Source organism: Rhodamnia argentea, chromosome 9, assembly GCF_020921035.1.
Source record: "Rhodamnia argentea isolate NSW1041297 chromosome 9, ASM2092103v1, whole genome shotgun sequence".
Classification (NCBI taxonomy): domain Eukaryota; kingdom Viridiplantae; phylum Streptophyta; class Magnoliopsida; order Myrtales; family Myrtaceae; genus Rhodamnia; species Rhodamnia argentea.
Window position 1 is genome coordinate 23,254,596 of NC_063158.1, and position 22,637 is coordinate 23,277,232.

Consider the following 22,637-nt stretch of genomic DNA (forward strand, 5'->3'; position numbering starts at 1 on the left):
CCAATTTGAGAACCACCAGCATGAAAACTCTTCCCATCTGCTTCTTCCTTCCTTACACGTAGCGTTGCTATCCGCAGTGGAAGCGAAGACCCTTTTGTCTGTTTCCACGCACTCGTCGCTGAGCTCAACACTTTTGCTCTTCACTCTCTCGCACCACCCATTAGGGACGCGAACGGCGGCCATCTCAGCGAAACCCGACGATGAAGGCCGTCGTGATCACAACCCCGGGGGACCCGGAAGTGCTCCGGTTGCAAGAAGTCGAGGACCCGAAGCTCGAGGACGACCACGTCCTGATCAAGATCGCGGCCACCGCGCTGAACAGGGCCGACACGCTTCAGAGGAAGGGCATGTACCCGCCCCCGAAGGGCGCGAGCGAGTACCCGGGTCTCGAATGCTCCGGAACGATCGAAGCTGTTGGGAAGGGCGTGTCTCGCTGGAAAGTTGGGGATCAGGTGATTTTTGCCTCTACTTTTTTCGCTTTATTAGCTGAGTTTGTGGGCGAAAAAGTTGGATTTCTTGGTACTTCTTTTTCTAAGGGTTGAATTATGTGATTTGGGCGTTGTTGTGTAGCTCTCTCCGGGACTTGTTTGTGAATACAATCACCCTTTTTTTTTCCCCCTTAGATTGAAAGGGTTGAATTTCCACAGTTTGAGGATGAAGTAATTGTGGAAAGCTGCTGTTAGTTCTTTAATCATGCGGAGTAGCAATTACTCGTCCTTATCTTTGGTTTTTCAGTAGTGTATCCTAGTGAATTTTGCAGTATATAATTGCTTTTGGATGTGCACTTGGGTTTAAAGTAGAAATTCATTGTAATGTTTCCTTGCAGTTCGGACATAAGCCATTCATATGAGAAAGTATGACTCTTGTAAGAGAAATACAGTAAATATGCTGACAGACTAGTCCTCTGTGACAGTCTGCATGGTTTAAGGTAGTCAAATGGTTTGAGACTGGATGGCCTATGGACAACCAATTTGATGGCGAACCAATTGTATGATGATCTTCAACACATTACCTCATATTTGTTCGCGCTAAAAGAATTTCCAGTTCCTCTTAATGGTGAAGAAAATTTCATCAAGAAGGTACCAAGACCGTTCTGCCCCCACACGAAACGGCTTCAGATAGGAGCCACCTATATAGAAAATTATGCACAAAGTACTGTTTCAGGCATTCCCAACTAACTAGATGTGTTATATGAACCGAATTTTCCTGGTTGAATTTTTCACTTAAGCAGCTTTTTGGTAGCAGATACGCACTTAATTTTCTGGTGTTGAGGAGATCATTTATACATTCTACTGGAAAACAATAAGCTTTTGAGATTGGGGTCAAAGTGCAACACCCTATGATTGAGGGATGCTAATTTCAATATCACGAAGAAACTGCAGCTGGGAACCGTATTTGTATACGTTTGAATCCTAGAATTTAGTGAATCTTCTTAATATCCAAGAATATGGATTTTCCATATTCTGGGTGGATATATCCATATTCTGGGTGGACATTCATGGATGTCCGGTTACTGAGGAAATCAATTTTCTTTGAGGCAATTTCTATGGGAACTTTTATAAGCTTGAAGCGTGATGACTTTAACTTCTTTTAGTTATTTGAGGACTGCCGGCTTTTGAGATGTTTAAGGCAATATTGACACAATTACACAAAAGTGGCAATGTGATAATTTGATGATGTCAGGTTTGTGCTCTGCTTGCTGGAGGAGGTTATGCGGAGAAAATAGCGGTTCCAGCAGGGCAAGTTCTTCCTGTTCCTGCAGGAATTTCGCTCAAGGATGCTGCGAGTTTCCCAGAAGTGGCTTGCACTGTTTGGTCCACTGTCTTCATGATGAGTCACCTCACTGCAGGGGAAACATTCTTGGTAATGGCTCTGAGGCTATGAGTGTGGATGTCTTATGTAGTCATGTGATTACTAATGTTTAGTGAAGATAATGGTGTCTCACATTTACTGCTTAGCCTTGGGAAGCAATTAGCTTTTGTACCCGAGCTTTTTCACTTTTTCAGTTGCTCTCTTTTCTCTTAACAATTTTCTAGGATGCATCAATATAGACATACATTGTTATGAGCAAAACTTCGGCAGCACTTCACTTCAGGTCCGAAGGACATCTGATAGTAATGCCTGGGAAGGCTAGCCTAGAATCATAAGTACAGGTAGAATTTTTTTAATGAGAACAAGCAAATTTCCCGTGGGATGGAAAGTGGCTTCTCCATTTGCTTAGCTTCATTTGGCTATTAAATTATTCCCAATTACTTCTACCATTGTTTTCATTCATTAGCATACTAATGAAAATTGCAGATACATGGTGGCTCTAGTGGAATCGGCACATTTGCTATTCAGATGGCAAAATATTATGGTGCTAGGGTATTTGTAACAGCAGGTATTTATGAACTAATTGTGGCTTCCACAGACTTGGCACTTTCAAACACTATAACTTATGTGCTGATCTTCGATTCACAGGGAGTGAAGAAAAGTTAGCTGCTTGCAAGGATCTGGGTGCTGACGTTTGCATCAACTACAAGACAGAGGACTTTGTTGCACGAGTGAAAGAAGAAACTGCAGGAAAAGGTGCATCATGCATATTTTTTGTTCTTGATATCGATCAGAGTCATCACGCATAATCACTTGATTGGGAGCTAAGTGTTCTTTATTCATATGAAAGATGAATTTGCATATTGTTTCACACATAAGAGGGAACAATTGCTAAGCCTTTTTTTTTATGTAATCTTACTGTACTAACTTCCTGCATTTCCCGCAACTCATTATTCGCGTCGGCTTTCTTGTTCTTACTCTGTTACAGAGGCAATAACTAGCCTTTTTACGTTTTTTTATTTTTTGGGTAAGGACTAGCCTTTTTACGGTGTTATCTGCACCTTGTTACTTTGGTTGATTAAAGGGGAAGTTCTGTATATGTATAGTTAAGTTAATTCTTTTCGCACTGAATCACAAGCTGTTGACTGATGTTGTGTTAAAGCTTTATTAGGTGATTTTAACTTGGCAAAGCCATGTCTTGACATAGAAATCGTTCTTTTAAACATGGATCCAGTCATTCTGATTGTTGAGACATATAAGTGAGATTTCACATAAACCACAAAGTTATAGATGAACCATGTGACATATGTTGGTCTGTGAAAGGAATTTATTTCCAAAAGTTTGTTTTGGCAGGCGTCGATGTGATTCTGGACTGCGTTGGTGCGCCCTACTTTCAGAGAAACCTCGATAGCTTGAATTTTGACGGCAGGCTATTCATCATTGGCTTTCAGAGTGGAGCAGTGACGCAAGTGGATCTGAGAGGTCTTCTGGCCAGACGGCTCACTGTGCAAGGTTCGCTAAATGCATTTTGTTGGTTCTTAAGATTTATATGGTTGCCAATTGGATATGTGGATTGGTTGAGGATTCTTCTGATACGGTTAATGCCATAGAAACCATTACCGTAAGGAACTTGGGCACTTCAGGCTTATGAATTGAGCAGGTCGAACGGTGATATCGGCAATATTCTTTTTGCGAAGTCATTGTAAACTTATGTATTTTTGTTTGCAGCGGCGGGCTTGCGTAACAGAAGCACAGAGAATAAAGCTGCGATTGTAAGTGAGGTAGAGAAGGAAGTTTGGCCGGTGATCGAGCAAGGCAAAGTGAAGCCCGTGGTTTACAAGTATCTTCCTCTAGCCGAAGCGGCGGAGGGCCACCGGCTCATGGAAAGCAGCAAGCATGTCGGGAAGATTGTACTTGTCACATAAAGTTGGGGACTTGTATTGTCTCTGTCTTGTTAAATTGCGTGAGAGTGTCGCTAGTCATGTGAAGGAGAACAATGCACAGTTCCTGTTACAATCAAATTGGCAGAGAACTGAAATAAACTAAATAACTGCCTTGTTCTTTTACTAAGAGATATGAAAGCCCTTTGGAGGAAAAAGCAGAAGAAAGCCTAGAAACAAGCCTAGTAAAGGAAATTACTCTTTATGAACTACAAGCGTTGGCTGCATAGAGCTTCAACGGCCAAAACTTTAGGACAAGCGAGCACGGCAGGTAAGTGGACATAAACTAGAGCAAACAAAGAGTGTCAAGACTTTGTTTTCTAAGTTTTCTTTTGAGTGCTTTTTTGAGAGATTGTGAGATGATAATTGTTGATTTGTTTTGAATGTAATTGGAGGCTCAAAAACACCGAGTGATTTTTATTTTTATTGGAAAATACTGAGTGATTAGGTGATTGTAAACTCTGAATTCTTGGGACCTGTAGTGACTTGCTGTCCAGCTCCCCTCGTAAAATTCCCGTCGATACTTTAATTGAGCAATGCAAATCTCGTGTTTCTCTCTCCGTTCCACGTTGGTTTCTCCAATAATTTCCTTTTCACATTCGACTTGACTAGCAAGATCATATAGTTTCCTTGTTATTTTCTCAACATTGACCATGCCATGTGGGATGGTTAGTAATAATCGGACCGCCAGTTTATAAATTTTAGGTAAAAATTGATGGAAAGGATTATGTTGGAATTTCACTTAAAGATATAGGATTAGATTGGAACAAATTAAAATGTTTAGGATTATTTAATAATATTCCCCCTCCTTAGGGTATTGTTCTTTTGCTGTTGTGTGGATTGACATCACAAGTGACTGTAGGAGCATAAGTCCACAGTAGACCCTAGAATCGAACAGGACTGGTCCTACGCGATCAGCTCTGGTCTATTATCGAGTTCCAAAATTTTGGAGCCAGCTATTACCGGTCCAATTCCCAAATCCCTAGTGCCGAATCGGACTGAATTGGATCGTACTAGAGAATTGGACCGAGAAACTCTAATTCTCTCTTTTTAGTTTTACCTTGCATCTTGTATTTTTCCTATACCATACTTCTCGCTTCTTTTTTTTTCTCGTCACTACTGTTTTGCTGTAACTACTATTTGTCTTGATGATAAATAGAGATATACTTTCGAGGAATAAAAAAATGAAATGACAAAAAAGGGAATTGGTCGGTTCCTTGGTAGACTTTAGAACCGAATTGGACCGATATGATCGGTTGTAGGGTCTACATGGTAGATGTCAAATTCCAAAAAACTATAAACCGGTCCCGACAGGATAAATTTCAGATTCTAAATTTGAAACCTACCCACACTGGAACCGCTGATGCTCATGTGTGAAAAAACCTTATTCCTCCACTTTGTAAAGAATTCACCGAAAACTTGCAAATATCTACTGCTAGATAGAATATTAGGGCGAGGATAGAGTCTTATGCATAATGCATATTGGTGCGGTTGATGTTCAACTTATTGACTAGATCGCAATAAAGCATCCTTTGCTTCCCAAGGGTACTAGGAATGGCATGTGAAAGATAAGATCCTCTCAGCTTGGCGCTCTCGGGACCGTGTATGCCGGAACCACCGGTCACCTAACTTGCCGACGAAGAATTACAGGTTTCTAATAACTAATTGTCCCGAGACTTGTTTTAACAAAGGCTTTGTCAATATTTAGCAATTCCTTCTCAACACACCTCAAGTTCATTAATATCTAAATGCTGATAAGGGCATACAAGCTGCGGTCATTCGTGGCAACATTTCTTCGCGAAATATGTAGGATAGGGAAAAGCTAATTGTTCTGCACCCCAGACTGTCATATCACAAATGGATGTTCCGCTGATTGTGATAGATCAACGTAATTCAATCAGAACTCATGAGCATAACAGTGGCAGTTTACCATCCGGAAAGCGAAATTATTCCATGGATTGGATAGAGCACACGGTCTGGACAATTGTCAGTGCAAGCAACACCGCCGCAACGGTGAGGGAGAGGACCGCCCACGGGCTACTGCAGTAGTTGCGCTTGAAAGTTGCCTTCCACTCGTTAAGAGGCCATTTGTAATGCTTGATGAGATCTTGCCTGAGGCTGCCGAAGTAGGTATTCCTCGTCCAAAGGGAAATGTCCTTGCAGTATCTGTTGATTAGGTCCGAGGCAGCGTGTTCACCGCCGAGCCAGTTCTCGATGATTCCCTCGTCAATTAGCAACTTTGCGTCGGCCGGGACATTGACCAGTTGATCGATGAAGACCAAGTAGTCGATCAGACAACTGTCGTCCTCGTGATAACATTGCTCCAAGGCGATAATGTTCCGGAAATGGGATTCCGTAATGCGGTAAAGATTGAGTGGCGGGATTTCGAGGACTCCGTTCTGGAACTTGATGTGGAACAAGCACTTGCTTTCACCTGCGAGCATTGTTAACATAAGATAAGGAAAACGGAATGAAATAGATATTCAAAGTGACAAAGGTCAACTTTCACTTTTTCTCAGCTTGACTCCGGCCCCCACCAGGTCCGTCGCATTCGGAATGAACTTGATCTCCTTGTGCATCTCACCTGGCCCCGTCCTCATCCTCAAGTACTGGAACCTGATCGCGTCGAGGATGTGCTTCACCTCCGAATCAATCACCGGCACAGGCTTCGGCACCCCTATCATGATCACCGGCAAGAAGAACCTGTACGTAAAGATGACAAAATGGGTCAAGAATCCATATCATAACTCAGGTAAAAGAGTGTGGGTCATAAATGAATTACTCAACAAACTTAAGTGGGTCACATTTAACAATTTAATGGGTCTTAAATGGATTTTAAATAGGCCATAAATGGATTAGCAAACTATCTTAAGGTTTCGTTTGTTTCGCGAAAAATACAAGGCTTTCGAAAAATGTTATCCAGTAAGTTATTTTTCAAGAAAAGGACAATGTTATCCATTGTTTGGTTAAAATATAAAAAAGACGCAGAAATATTTTGTGTCATTATGTATGGAAAATTGGATTTGATTTTCCTCCATTGACTCCTTTTAATAATATTTTATTTTCCTTTTTTTATTTTTATTTTTTAAAATATTTTAATCTTTTCTTATTTATATTTGTATTCTTTCTCTTTTTATTTTTTAATTTTTTTCTTCTGTATTTTGCCGGTCGCCAGCCACAGTAGCGTAAGCCGGCGATCGGCCGCAGGAGAGCGCTCGGCTTGGCCAATCCTGGCGACCTCGTGCTCGCTCGCCAGATCAGCTCGGCTCCCACCAAATGTCACAAGTATGCTAGACCTCCTACGTGGTGCAGTCAGCCTTTGTGCCCGCGCCCACTTCCCTATCTCGTTTCTCCACCACGCATGCAACGTCGCCCCAACGCTCATGTCTTGAGCCTCTTCTTAGTTTTCACCCTCTTCCTCTATTGGACTGTCATACTCCCACAGGGATAAACAAATGGCAGCTGCAGTCTCCTTCTTCCTTCTTGCGAAAATCATGGCCGATCACCAGGCGGTCGGCCGTCGCTGAGGTTCGCGGTCAGCAGAGGAAGGAGGAAGGAGCGGTGGGTGGAGGAAGCAGGAAGAAGGAAAAAAAAAAAAAGAAAGAGAAAAGAAAAAGTTAAACAAAGAAAAAGAGAAAAAAATAAATAAAAAAGAAAGTAAATAAATAATTATAAAGAAAGGAAGTGTGAAAGAGAAGAGGAAGGAAATATGAGAACATTTTTTCCCTAGAAGACCGAAATATTTTCCCCACTTTTAAATGGTTTTTTTTTTAAATAAAAAAAATATTTTTCTAGACTAACTTATTTTTTGCTAATCAAACGCGGAAAAATCCCAAAAAAGTTTTCCTAGAAGTCCTTTTCCGCCAAACAAACGGAACTAAGTGAGTTAATTTTTTTATCTTTATTTTTTAATTATATAAATTATCCACAAATATTTTAGTAATATAATTATTTATAAATTTTTCTAAATTAGATTAAATATGAAACTATTTTAGTAATATGGATAGGGTTAGATATGGGTTGAGTCGAGCATAAATTGTTAGATTTGTATTATATGAAAATGGATCAAAACAGATTAAATGGATCAATGTGGATCGGACCATTTGACCCAATCCGACCCACATGTTTGACATCTCCACCTGTCCGCGAGCTCGAGCAGCCGTTCCGGGTGCGATTCGTACATCATCTCGAACAGCCCTTGGATGACGAAGAAGGGCATCTGGTTCTCCAGCAGCAGCATGTCGCGGCGAACATTGTTGAGGATCCATGGCTTATCGAAGATCCGATCGCCGTCTGGCCTCCGCTCACGGTTCCGGTATATCAGGAAGAGCTGGACCATGAAGATGCCGTCGAGGACCATCATCTCGGCGAACTCGTCATTGCTGAGGCGGATGTGCTCATCGTAGCAACTCTTGATGCGACTCATCCAGGACTTGATCTTCTCTATGTAGTGATGGAAGCGCTTCGGGCTGCGTGGCATGAAGCTGGATAAGTAGAGCAGCTTGTGACTTTCCATCGGCTTGAGGCTTTGATTGCCTCGGTGATAAGGTCCGATCGCAATGACGCGGGGCGTGTAGGCCTCTTTGTAACTCTGCTGCAGCTTCTCCGGCACACGGAAGATGCAGCACTCGGAGGATGGCCGAGGTGATTCTCGGAGTAATTCCCGCAACCTGTGCTCCTTCCTCCAGTCCTCGAGCGTCTTTCTCCTGTCCTTCCCGAGATTTTCAAGGTTGAGGCTCTCAATAGTGACCGATGCATGGTCGTCTGCGGATATCTCCATAAAAGGTACACAGGTCTTCTTCTTCCCTAATTTTGAAGAGGTTTTCTGGTGCTTCCCCCCTCCTCTCTCCTCTTCTTGTTTTTGTCACACCCCGATTCCTAGCAAATGAAAAAAAAGGATGACACGGTCATCCTTCCATGCGAAAGATGCAACTTCAAATCACCCAAATATCAACTACCAAATGTTCCCGTCGATAACGCTCTCACTCTATAAGCCGGTAACGAAGGAACCTGAAAACATTGGGAAAGGAAGGGGTGAGCACCTACAATACAGTGAGTGGTGCGTATCTCTTGTAAATAGATCGATCTCCCACTATGCGGATACCAAAAATTCATGAACCAAACCCAAGATATAACATATATATCAATCAAGTATGGAATGTTCAATTTCAACAAAGTTCATATAGCTCAAAAATACTCATTTAAATCACTATCACAATTCAAATATCAATGGTCGAGTCTATTGATTAATCTCTATCATATCACACGTCAATGGTCTATTCTATGACATGCTAATAGTCCAGTCCATTGGCCAAACTCGTAATCTCGTCAAAACATATGTCAATATCTATCCATTGTTCAATCTCATAATCTCGTCAAAATATATGTCAATGGTCTATCCATTGACCAATCTCGTACTCAAGAATCCAACCATAATCATGTGTAACACCTCGTGACAAAAGGCAATCAAGATTCCTCCATTGGCAAGGTCTTCACCTATAATGCCAGTGGCTCGACCCACAAGAATATCCTAAACTAGTATGCGCATGCCCATAAACTCCTCAAATGGGTTCACAACAATCTTGAGCACCACAAACTCACAATAATAGCATCCTCCAAAATTTTCAAAGCTAAACCAAAATATACATACATATATCATCAATCGGTTTCACAAATCGAAGCACACAATCATTCCACAAACACAACTCAATTTACCGATTATTTCGCAAATAAATACCCATAACCTTTCATAAACTAATTTGTAATGCAATAGATATTTATTAACTGTCACAACCTCTTAAACACGTTTCTCAAAACACCCTCAAATGACTGAAGAGTAGTAAATGCTCGATCCATATTTTTATGCAATAAAAAAATGTCATTTCGTTACTCATAATGCATCAAATTCATTTTGCCTTCAAAATATGAGTTTATAAATTTGAAGAAGAGATAGCATCACTCACCTAAAAATGCCTAAAACCAACAACACGTAGCTAAACAAACCATCGATCTCGTAATCCTAACAATTAAACGAGAATCGACATCAAAACTAAGCAAAATACTATAACAACTGCAAATAGACTAAAATACGCTTAAGCGCTAACAAAACGACTCTTACGCACGAACAAATCGCACAACCAAGGCAATTATTCAAGTTGTCTGCAATGCAAAACTCACATGCGAAGCCCTTAAATTCTCGCTCCACCCAAATCATCGCTCCAAAACAACTCCCATCAAACCCGATAGCTCTCTATCGCCATAATCCACCATCATAATGAAATCCCAAAGCTCAATAACTGAAAAAGCGGACTTCATATCTCAAACTTGACATAACTTCAAATTTGTACCCTAATCCCAAATCTACTCAGATCAGAAGAACAAGGGGCGCGAGTGCTTACTGAGCCTTGCAAATTGAAGTTGAATCGTCTTGATGAGGCGTCCGGGTCGTGTACATGGTCCCCTTTTTTCTTCTTCTACTTCTCCACTGCCCGAATGTTTTCTCTCTCCCCATTATTGCCCCCTTCTTTCTTTTATAATAAGAGTCCCCTTTTTTCTTCTTTGACTTTCCAATCCCTTTCTTTTTATTTTCATTTGAATTTTTTTTTCCTTTTTGCTTTTCTCTTTGACTTGGTCAAAACCATATTTTACAGTTTCTATTACAGTCATTCTCCAATGTGAGGTTTGGACCAAAAAAAAAAAAGCCTCCAATGTGAGGTTCCCGAGTTTGGGTTCTTTTTATCCTAGTAAATTTGTTGAATCTAGAATCGTAACGCGCACCTAGGACATAGGCAACATACTTGGACAGTCGGGGTCAAATTCATGGACAGCGCATTAATTAGGGACAACGAAATACGAGTAATAAATTTATCACAAGTATATCAATTTGAGATTTTTGATAATTAAAAAATTAGTTTTGGGATAAATTCATTATAGATGTACCCACGTGAGATTTTTTTTTAATATTAATTCAATGTACAATTATTAGTCCTTTGTCTTCTCTATATGGTTGGAACAATGTTTTCTTTTTCTCATGTGAATGCGAGCTCTAACCGCTCAAAGGATGGGGACATGTCCGCTGATTTTTCCCGGTGATACACGTCATATAGTAGAATGCTGCCTGGCTAAGCATGTTGGTGCTCATCTAGAGGATACCATACGTGTCTAAAATGTCACATCCCCAACACTACAGGCTCAGGAACAATCACACGACCGTCCTTCCATGGATGAATAAGGAAAAATGATGTATCGGAAAAATAGAATCAAATTTTGAAGCGTAGATTCACTTTTTTTAAAGAATTACTTGTCATTTCATAAATTGTAATATATCTTATTCATATCGCTTTCAAAATATGAGTTTATAAATTAATAAAAAAATGTAGTACCACTCACTTGGAAAAGCTAAAAATTATCATTTTGTTGTACTATGACAAAAAAGGCTTTTTTTTTAAATTAATTATCTCATAAAGCATACGAGACTTCTTCAATATGATAATATTCTTTTGGTGCACGAAATTCAAACGTATTTTCTTTTATTATTGGCAAGTTCATCGTGTAATTCCGAATAAAAGAGTGGCCTCGTGATCTCCGAAAGCGGATTCCTTCACTGATTGCTGGGCGGTCCAGAATTGAGGTCTTCTGGAGAAAAGTCTTTCCATTCTGACAAGTTCTATCCGTATTCTCTACAGCTTGATGAATTTATAGCATCTACCATATGACAGTCGACAGCTATGATTTTAAGCCACATTTGCCTATTTGAAAGAGATATACATCCCTACTTGTGAGTCACGTTGATGTAGATCTCAAAAGATTTCTTAGTTTTTAAAAAGTTTTGTAAAACCTTATTTCTTCTTTTAATTCTTAGAATTTTATTGATGAGCGCTAGAGGACACTTATTAAGAAACCATAGAAGCTTTGTAGGTTTTACATAACGCAATGACTTCTTAGCTTTACATGTAATCGTTGCTTAAACATATCTTTAATAAGGATCCTCATCAAGTACTTCTAAACCTAGAGGACTCATTACTTACTAGTATGAACTTCATTTATTACTAGCGATAGAGAAAACGTGTTGTGTATGAAAATGAACATAATTAATGAGATATCTTGAAAGTATAAGTTGAGAATATATGATTGTGGAGTCGGTCCACTTAAAAAAATGAACGCAAATCTTTGTCAAAGTAAGAAGGATTTAACTTTCCGAAGATAACAAATAGCTCAGATCTAAATTCGAGGATTATGATGTGCTACAGATTTAATTTACCAATAAAAAGATATCCTCTACTTAGTATTCTACTATTGTGATGTACTTAGTATAATATGTGGGCTTTCCTTCAAAATTAATTGGGTTTGTATAATCATATAGAGATTTTTTTTTCTTTTTTGGTCGAAATTTAGAGAGGTTTATGAGCACAAGCATATGCGTGTTCAGAAAAAAGTTTTGGATGTGTGGGCGGAAAGAAAAATTGTCTGAAGATATTTGAATAGCCCGAATATTTATGATATTAGGTAATATAATCTTAATTGAAAAAATTGCAATTTTATTCCCTTTTGTTATACTATGGTCTATAGTGTCTTAATACATCTTTGCAAAAGGATATTGACAGTTTGACCACCCCACACCTGTCCATGTTTTGGATGATGTGAGAAAGTTTGTCTAGCCGGGTTATTGTATTTCAACTTGCATTTGAAGATTATTTGCTTTCTATTTAGGGTCTATTCTTCTTCAATTAAAGAACACGTTTTTGTCCACACTGCTTGTCATGAGCACTAGAAATTCAGCCGAGCTTCGAGCTGAAATACAATTTATTTACAATGATTAAGTTACCAATATATTATTTTTAGTAACTAAAAAAAAAATCAGTGTTTTTCAAAGATTTTTTTTTTTCATTTGAAATGCCTTCTATAATTACAATCTCAATAACTTTTACTAAAGTCAAAAGTAAACCAATTCATCATTTCGTTGTACTATGACAAAAAGATGTATTCTCTATTTAAACGTCTCATTTTCGTAATTTCATGAAAGATAAGTGGTAAATTAATGATTTCTCGATATCTTTAATCTATGTTTGATAATTTTTAATGTAATTGCGAAATAATTATCTCATAAAGCATATGAAACTTCTTCGATAAGGTGATGTTATTTTCACATAAGAAGTTTAATTTATTTTTTTCTATTGTCGAGTTCAACGCGTTGTTATAAACTTAGCAAGTGAATAATTTCCTAGTAGAGTCCTACTTTCTAAACTTTTTTGTACTTCAACGCTTACTAATAAGGCTAATGTATAACAATCTTAAATAGTTATTAATCATCTAGATATTTTTAGCGGAAGACTTTTCTGTTGAGTTTTTGTCTTATTTTATGTAGTTTTTCACCGGACACTACAGACTTTCATAATTCACAGTTGTTTGTCCGATTCATTAAAGTGGTGGCCTCGTGATCTCCGACGGCAGATTCCTTCGCTGTCTTCATCAGAATTGAGGTCTGGCTGCCACGTATCCTAGACCAGGTTGGCCATAATTTTCACGGATCTTAACAAAAGTCCATCGATTCCGACAAGTTTTGTCCGTGTTCTTTAAAGTTTGATGACTGACATGTCTGGTTCTTCGGAAAAGTCTATTGATTCCGACAAATTTCGTCCGTGACATTTCAAATCACGCAATGCACGCGTAGGAATAATGCCATGACGGCTGCGTTTGGAAAGACTTTTGGGGAATGCCTTTGGGAAAATGCAAATGTCTTTGGGCTAAAGAGACTTGGTGAAATGCAAATACTATTTGGTAAACTGAAATTGAAAAGTGCATTGAGATGTAGCTTTAGGAAAAATGTTGTTTGATAAATTTATATTTAGAAAGTCCTTTGGCATGTGAATTTAATTTTTTCAACTTCAATTCTTTTAAAATTAGGAAAAAAATAATGACGGCAACTTTTATGTTTTTTTTTTTGGTAACTCAGGGAACCCCCGCACGGCCGACAGCCGGGGAGTAAACCCTAGGGTGACGCTAGCGGAGGACCCACCACCCCGACGCCACGCTTAAGATCCCTAATGACTGCGCTGGGTTTCGAACCCTTTCCCTTCGTGAGGGGAAGAGAGCCCGAAGCCAACGCAGCCACCACAGGCGGGGGTGGCAACTTTTATGTTTTCACGTTGAGAGTAACTTAAAAGGCACATATTAACAAATTTATAAGTTACAAAAGTCAAAATACAACTATTTGCATGCAATGATATCAAAAGATCATTATAATGAATATGATCACATGAATCACGAGGATAGAAATAAGTTTCATATTACAAACTTCCTTAACTATTAATTCAATCCATAAATTATGGTCAACTGAATATCCACACTTTTGGCAAAAAAAGAAAAAGAAAAAGAATACCCATGGTAAAGTGTAATTTCTTGCCATCGGATTTGCCTCCTCACACTCAAAACTCTTTTCCATGCAAAAGAAGTTTAGGAACAGAAACAAGAACTTGATAAAAAAAAAAGCATGGCTCCATTAAGATTACATTCATTGACAGATGAAATTAACTCCCAACATATTAACAAATGACTTTCCCCCAGACACCAGAGGACACAACTATGTCTATAGAAAAAAGATCAAAATTTTCACATCTTCAAAGAAACCTTCCTCCATCTCTCTGTCTCTCTATCGCAAGAACCCACGATCAGCGAAGACAAACGGCGACTAATTCGTGGAAGCTATCAAGACCAGAGACCCACATCTTTGGCAGTCCAACATGCCTTTTCCTTTGATGAACTTGACATCCTCTAGTATTGAAAAGATAAAACTGTCGGTACCATCCTAGTGCAAACAAGGGGATCTAGTAAGAGAGCAAGACATTCACAAGTCATTTGACAACAAAAAAAAAAGCCAAGACATTCCAAGATAGTTTAATCTTTCCAACTTAAAACAGTGACACGCTCAATAAGATGCAAGCTCTTGAAACAAGAACACAAGCTATCTTGACTTTCCTGTGATTATAATAGACATTCCCCATGTATCGAAATGCTGGTTGTATCTAATTACTCTGATTCCATGTTCTCTTAACTTTGCAGATAGCGCTGATATGTCATATGGGTAGCCACCAAAGAAGAATACAAGAATGATAAGATTAGCCAAAGCATCAAGGGATCACCGCAAGACAATGTATGCATGCTAGATAAATGAATGGGAAGGCCTACAGAAAATTTTGCCATCGCCAATCTCCCCTGTTCTTGCCTCCTCAATTATTTTGTCAATTATTGCTTCAACCTAAGGAAGAGTAAATTATGGAACTGATGAGATCACAACACCAGAAACCAAAGTTGTTTCAGCACACTGAGTAACAATGCAAAATATACACGTCCATGAAAGTTCAGTCAAAGAGCAGCTTAATGGCTAGTAATATGATACCTGCTCCTTGCTCACCACAATTTCCATCTTGACCTTAGCTGGGAACTTATCTTCAGAAAATTCGATTAGACGCAACCATTTGGAGTCGGCAAAATTAAAGCTCCTCACTTCAAGGACAAACAACCAACATTATCATCTTTCGACCCACTTCAACAAGTCTTTGCTCCTCCACACACCTTAATTGAATATATCATGTGTAATGCAACTGGATAATACATTTCCAGAACTTATCTATTAACCAAACTATCGAGAAATCTTCACCCTTTCACGAGTTCTTAATACAAAGTCATATTTTCTTCCTGAAGAGTTCTCACAATTTATACAGCCTTTTCATTAGTAGGCAATGATGTTTCAAAGCACTCAAAAGTCAAGCAATGACCATCAAATGACGATTGTCCCAACCGGTTGAAAGGGTTCAGACGGTTCAAATCATGCAGTGCATGAAAAGAATTGCAAATCAAAATTATCAATAGCATCTCACACAGACCAAGCTTCAACCCAAAGGCATGCAATCACAATATACTGAGCTAGCAACGAAGCAGTACTCAAATACTGATCCAAGGAGGCCAAATATGCTCCTCGTCTTCTATCATAATGCCACAAGTGCAATTTTTGAAATTCAAAGAAAGAGGAAAAATGTGGGAAATTTGCTCCAAGAACTTACCGAGGAAACTCGAGGGATACGCCATGGCCTGTGTCATTCTGAATTCACCCATCGAAAAGAAGGAAAAAAACCAACTAAACTTCTTTCAATTGGGTTTTTTGTTCAAGTATAGCGGAAAGCACGTTCATTTACAGCATGCAAGAATGCAATCACAGCCCAATTTTGTCAATAAGAAGGAGAATCGAGAAGCCTACCTTAGAATCGCTTCTATTTTTGTAGAATTTGGCATCTGGAAAATACTCTGAATGAACAAAGAAAGAACACATGAACCATCAAACCAACAAGAAGCCCAGACCAATCTTGGAATATCACAACGACCAAATAATCGAAACCCATTTTCCCCACGAACCTGTGGTGCTGCTCTCGGCTCTGATAACAGGAAGAGCCGAGGCATTTCTAGCGCTATTAATCTTCCCACTGAGCCGATGGAAGCGGGAAGCGCCGAGTTTGAGGAGGGAAGAGGTCGAGGCCACGAAAGCAAGTTCTTTGAGTTGGCGATCGCGAGTCAGGAGGGAATGTTGCTGGTCTCGCCATTGCATTCGTGCAACCCATGGCTGAAGCTCAACTTTGCTTGGGAAGTACATGCCAAGAAAACCGGCAACGGGCGTGAAGCTTCTCACAATTTGAAGCAACCCAGATGGACAGATTGCGATTCACAGAGAGAGGGGGACGCAAAAAGGGTGAGTGACTTTAGCGCATAGGAAAGTGCAAGTGAAGTGGAGGAAGCTCGCTCGCTCGCTCGCAGTTGGCCCATTCTATTAGTGGTCGAAACAGAACGGGATATGGATGGGGATCGCGGTTATGTAGAAAATCTGCCCTGCCACCGTCATGTCTCTCGTGCACACCGGCAGTTCTGATCGCCCCAGGCGGGACACCGCTACTGGCGATCTAACAAGTACACATACAAAGGGGGAACGAGACTCACCCAGGTTTCGCAGGCCAATCGGCTAGCAAGGGGTGGCGGCTGGGTTGTGCGGGCACGGGCTGAGGTCAAAGATTGAGAGAGGTCCGATGATGACGGTTGCGGCGGCCGTGCGAGCGAGAAGAGGAAAGAGAGGCGAGAGAGACCTGGGAGGAGAGGGAGGCGGAGCTGATGATAGAAAAAGAAATGGGAGGTCATGGTTTCTAAAGGGCTAACTTGGAATTATAAAAAATTTGTGAGGACAATAAAGGCAAAATAAAAAAAAATTACTCATTCTCGGTAGAGCATGCCGAGAATGCTGGAAAGCTCAAAGCAGCCTTGAGGGTGCCTTGAGCTTTCAGCCTTCAAAAGGTTGACTTTAGGCTAATGGCTTTTCAAAAATATTTCCCAAACACCTGATCTTTGGCCCAAGTAGCTTTGGACGCCGAAAGCTCCTTGGGAAAGCACTTCCCAAACGCAACCGACATCTCCTTCCGGTAGTTGAAGCTTTCTTTTTCTTATTCACCAAAAATTGCGCCTTCCTTCATGGATGTTTTGATGACGTCATGTGCCTCACGTCACCAAAATTCATGTTTAAATGCGTTGGACTTGATTCCAGTGGACCATACTAATAAAAAGACTGTTGTCTTTTCTAGTATAAAACTACATGCAGTAGTTAAGGAATGGAACCCAGTGTGTTGGATTAAATGCGTGATTCAAAGAAGCATAAGTAATATCCAACGGCCTTTCTCACGATCGCGAGTGATTTTATTTGGGATGCAGAAAGTTACTTATCTCTTTTAACCATCTTTTCATTTACATATTAGAAGCAATATTTTAGCTTTGCGTTTCCCTCTCAATTCAAGTTGAGATTATACGAAAGCAACTGCCACCACCTAATTAATGCCAATAAACAGACATTTTGGCTTCTATCGGCAAGTCGAACATGACTCATAGAGGCGACAAACGAGAGGTGGGTCGGGTCAAATTGGATTTTAGATGATATTCAGAGAGAGCCATTTAAACTTAATATCAAATCTGGGAATTAGTAGGATTACACTAGGTGGTCACACCGCAATCCGAAGGCAAACTAACAGATCCTAGCTTTCACTCCTCGATAGGAGCTTGACTCTAATGTAATACATATCATGGATTTTATTTTATTTTATTTTTTGGAGAAAAGCCGGTTGTGCGATTGCAAAAGTGATTGAAAAGTAGGAAACTTAAACGCTTACGAGGTTAAAGTATGAGAAATCGAAATTTTCACCGGAATAAAAATACATAAATGGGAAATTGGAATTGATGAAATGTGCTTAGAGAGGCTCAAACTTTTTAACTTTCAAACAAGAGCGACGTCCACACATGAAATTAATTCTCTCTCTTCGAAGTACAACATCCATAAAGTAGAATATTAAAGTAGTTGTAGGAAAGCCAAATTAGAGTTTCTCATAAATGGAACATCTGTAAACCAAAACCCTAGTCTTTTTCTGGTAATATACTTTTCATCAGCAGAAAGCCATTCAAGATTAATCAAGCAACAACCAATAAATAATGGAAACTTATTTTGTAAAGGAACCCAAGAGAGCTTAGATAAGGGTACAGTCAAGATGGGTACACTCTTGGCACAATACATATATGTACGCCAAGGGACAAAACCTGAAAGCTCGATATGGACGAGCCAAAGCGGACAATCTCTCGAGCGAGTTGATACAAGAATGTCACATTATAGTATCAAAGCGGGGCCTCCTCCGGTATGTGATTCGAGAATGAACTACATGGAAGTTGGTGGGCTTGCAACGACTCATTCTGACAAGAGCAGGGAGTGATTGCTAATATGAGATGGCCTCGAGAAGGTGAGGTTCCCAACAAGCTTCTATGATAATGAAGGGGTCACAATTAAATTTAATTGTGCACCGAAAAAAGGGAGAGCGTTCCGAATTATATGTGTACATTTCAACACAATTTTTCCTCTCCTTATGGTCCAAAACAAAATGGGATGGCTGCAAAGAAAAATCATTCTTTACAGGAAAAGGTGAGAACCATTTTCATTGCAAGCATAATTCCCTCATATTTTTCCCAGAAGCCGTTTCAACTTGATGTTAAATTATAAATTGAGTCTTTCCTGGACCATTATTTTTTTGTTAAAGTGCCTTAAACACCAACTGTTGTAGTTAGATGTACGTTAGGGTGTATGCCAGACAACACAGCTCACGTAGTGGGAGTTATTAAGAAGCAAATGGCTAATCTAGGAATCAAGTACTGGGATACTGTAAAGTGGCTGTTAACATACATAAGAGGCACTTCATGTGCGTCATTATGTATTATGAAAAATAGTGTAACTGTACAAAGCTCTGTTGATGCAAATCTTGGCAGTGACTGTCACGACCCTCGAAGAACGGGTTTAGAGGCGATCGCTGATTATCTATGGATCCATGACGATCCATAGATCGGCTTGGACTCTCCCAAGTTCTCGCCTCGTGTGACGGCGGGATTTACAGACGGTTTCGACCTTAGCATGCGTGGTCGGGTGACATGTGCATAATGTACACGCTTCGAAGTCACCACCAATCTTTGGAGAAGGTAAATTGGAAACCTCGCCGAGCGGTGGGAGGAGTCGCTCGACTCATACGGAACCGGAGAAACGGAAACGGGGACTTAGTTACGCCAATGTCGTTATTGACGCCCTTTCGATACTTAAATTGAATGATTTTTCTAACTAGGAGTAGATGTAGATAATTTGGGATGAGGAGAGTCCTAAAATCTAGGAGTTTATGCAAATGGAAATATCTAACCTATCAAACACAATCAGTAAAGAAAGTGCGCAAATTAATGATCCAAATGTGCAGATAAAATGCATGAAATTATTACATGGCATCCCTCTTAAAGTCCTAATGGCTTAGAGAAAGGATATTCGGAATTCGGAAGGAGTTTGGGAATGATTGGGGTTGATTTGCTCATGAGGGGCAAAATCATCATTTTGAAAAAAAAAACTCGGAAGAATTTGGAGACAATTTTCCCTTCAGGGGAAAAAATGTCATTTTGAAAAGATTCACAATCAAAAGCTTTAGAAATAGAATTGGCCAGTCGAAATGACCAATTTTCTAATTTCTGATATTTTTTGGAATTTTTCTGAATTTTAAGAGCAATTTGCCCAAGAGGGGAAAAATCATCATTTCAAAAATAATCGAAAGGAAAAATAACCAAAAATAGGATTAGCTAGTCAAAATAGCTCATTTCCTAATTTTTGGGATTTTCTGGAATTTTCAGGAATTTTTTAGACAATTTAACCTTAAGGGGCAAAATCGTCATTTTCAGAATAAAGTGGGGGAAAAATCGCCAAAAATAGGATTGATTAGTCAAAATAACTCATTTTCTAATTTTTGGGATTTTTTCGAATTTTTGGAATTTTTTCCAATTTTTTCTGATCTTCTATGATTTTTCCAATGTTTTTTTGGATTTTTAAAATCATTTTTTGAAATATTTTATTTAAAATATGTTATCCAGACCGGGTTGGGTTGACCCGGACCACGCCTTGCGGGTGCTCGGCCCAGACCACACGGGTCCAAAGCGGCCAAGACAAAACGATGTAGTTTTTGGATTTTGAAAAGCTCCCCCCAAAAACGGTGTAGTTTTGGACTCGCGCTCAAAACGATGTAGTTTTGGGGTTGTCTAAAGCAGATTTTTATTTTCCCACCAAAAATTTGAATTTTGATCGGACGCCTAATATTGAGACACGTGGCGAATCTCGACCGTCTGATATAAAAAGAATTTTTAATTCATTAATTCTAAAAATCATTTTTTATTTTGAAAATTGCCGATCGGGCCATGTGGCAAAATCATGGTGGTCGATCGGGATTTATTTTTTATTATTTATTTTGAAAACAGATAAAACCTTCGGGCCGACGTGGACGCGCACGTGGCAAGCCACATGGCGCTCCGTCATTGTTGATTGGTCAACGAGGGTTGACCAATCAACTTTTTTGCTGGAGAAAACGACCGACGCCGGCGATTCACGCCAGAACCTTTGTTCCGACGTTGAAACTTCACCAAAACTCCACGATTTTCACATCAACTGATTCCTCATCATCACCTAATCAACATATGTCTATTTTACGGTAAAAATAGGCCTAAAACTAGCCTAACCAGCTCCGGCTGAAGCTAGTCCCCAGCGAAGCTTCGCCTTAGCCGTTTCTAATGCAAAACAAGCCATACGAATCATCAAGCATCATCTAAGGAGTGTGAGAAGACTTACCTGATGGTCGCGAAGCCACGGTTTCGCGCGTAACGCACACACTAGCTTGAGATAGGTTTTCGGCTTTGGGGTTAACTCGATAGCTTTCATGCAAGGATCGCACAAACGAGGCATATAAGCATGATCAGAGACGCACTAGGAGTAATCTGGACTCAACAGACCGGATTCCAGGAGGAGAAAACGAAACCTTCCTGCCAAGATACCGAGTATCGTTTTTTGCAATTTTGGAGTCCGGATTACTCCTCGCTTGCTCCTCAACAGATTGTTGTTCCCCCGATTTTCAGTTCTCGCCTTCGCGCTTCTGTCGCCGGGAAGGTCTCGCACGTGCCATCACGTGCCGAACGGCTCGCTGGAATCGGGGTCAAATGGGCAGTTCGAGTTTCTCGTTTTGAGCCCCGATTGTGCACGAACGGAACCTTGATTTGCCCTTTCTTCTTTCCCTGCAAGCTGCGCGTGCGAAGAATGGGGAAAGAACCAGACTTGGTTCTGTTCATAACCCGGGTTAACGGGTTGACTGGGTCGGGTTTAACCGGCCCAGTTGACCCGGTTAAAAAGAATGGTTCAATTAATCTTTAAATTGTTCATTTTTCGCAAAGTTAAACCCAAAATTGGAATATATGACATGAATAGCATCAAGGAATGAAGGCTCAGGGTTTAATTCGTTCAAATAGATAAAAATCCCCTCCCTCAAAGTTTGACCCGAATGAAAAATTTGTCAAATGAGGGCCCTTAATGACAAATTTGTGTCAATATGACCTCACCAATGTGTTTAAAATCCTGAAAAACCTATGGGTGAAGGTTTCATCTGTGCATGGGTTTGTCTTTAAAATGACCAATTTGCCAAAAGCCCTAGATTAGGGACAAAATTGAAAAATTTTAGTGCAATTAGGTCCTTTTTGCCAAAATTGAAGTATTCCCCAAACAAATAGACTAAAATGACATGCGAGGCCTTAGAGGCAAACGTCATGACTCAAAAAGAGTGAAAAATAAAAAAAATAAAATGTCTCAAGAAGTATTTTTCAAACTTAGTTTGGGTTTACGTTTGTGAAGAAACATATGATCCCGAATTGAATTTTTCCAATTTTAAGAGGCCAAAATGAAAAGGGATTTAAAATAAAATTAAGGGATATTTTTCCATTTTTTTGGCCATATGTGCTATTTTTGTAATTTTTTATATTTTCCTAATATACGAAAAATATTAAAAAATGTAAAAAATACCGAAAATTATTTTTTATTCAAAATTTGTTCCTTGAGCTTGACCAAGGCTTTGAAAGTTGATTTTTCAATTTTAAGAATTTTTATGAATTTTTAAAGATTTTTTTAAAGAAAAACCGATTAAAAATTAAGTGTCAACAATGACTTAAATAGCAGGAAGAGCACCTCGGGTTATGTTATTGCAATCAATTTGATGTCTAGACTTTGAAAATGTTTGTGTCTTTCAGTTACTAAAGTAGAGTATGTTGATATATCTTAAGCTAGCAAGGAGATGATTTGGTCGAAAGTTTTTCTAAAGGAGGTAGGTAAGGAGCAGGACAGCCATTTTCTTTTAGATGACAATCAAATTGCTATTTTCCTTGCATAGAATTCGGTATTTTATTGAAAGGTAGATTGCATTGAGTTGAAGTATCATCATATTTCGTCGGCAATAGATGATGGGACGTTGTCATTGAAGA

The 22,637-nt window shown here is 39.5% G+C and overlaps 2 protein-coding genes and 1 pseudogene across 4 annotated transcripts in view; 1 reads left to right on the plus strand and 2 right to left on the minus strand.

Moving 5' to 3' along the window:
- LOC115739662 (equilibrative nucleotide transporter 3-like) overlaps nucleotides 1-22,637 on the minus strand; it is a 469,706-nt gene that overhangs the window by 164,628 nt on the left and 282,441 nt on the right. The gene's annotated exons all lie outside the window — the stretch shown is intronic.
- LOC115739720 (quinone oxidoreductase PIG3-like) overlaps nucleotides 1-22,637 on the plus strand; it is a 24,884-nt gene continuing 2,247 nt past the window's right edge. Inside the window, exons 1-6 of one of the 3 annotated variants that reach the window (XM_030672947.2) lie at nucleotides 6-452; nucleotides 1,684-1,863; nucleotides 2,299-2,380; nucleotides 2,461-2,568; nucleotides 3,166-3,324; nucleotides 3,541-3,724. In XM_030672947.2, coding sequence (XP_030528807.2) covers nucleotides 201-452; nucleotides 1,684-1,863; nucleotides 2,299-2,380; nucleotides 2,461-2,568; nucleotides 3,166-3,324; nucleotides 3,541-3,724 — 965 coding nt within the window. In that variant the 5' untranslated portion in view covers nucleotides 6-200. Of the gene's footprint in view, nucleotides 453-1,683; nucleotides 1,864-2,298; nucleotides 2,381-2,460; nucleotides 2,569-3,165; nucleotides 3,325-3,540; nucleotides 3,911-22,637 lie in introns of those variants that run through there. The other 2 variants (XM_030672946.2, XM_030672948.2) reach the window with 2 other exon arrangements.
- On the minus strand, nucleotides 15,625-16,363 carry LOC115739724 (annotated as a pseudogene).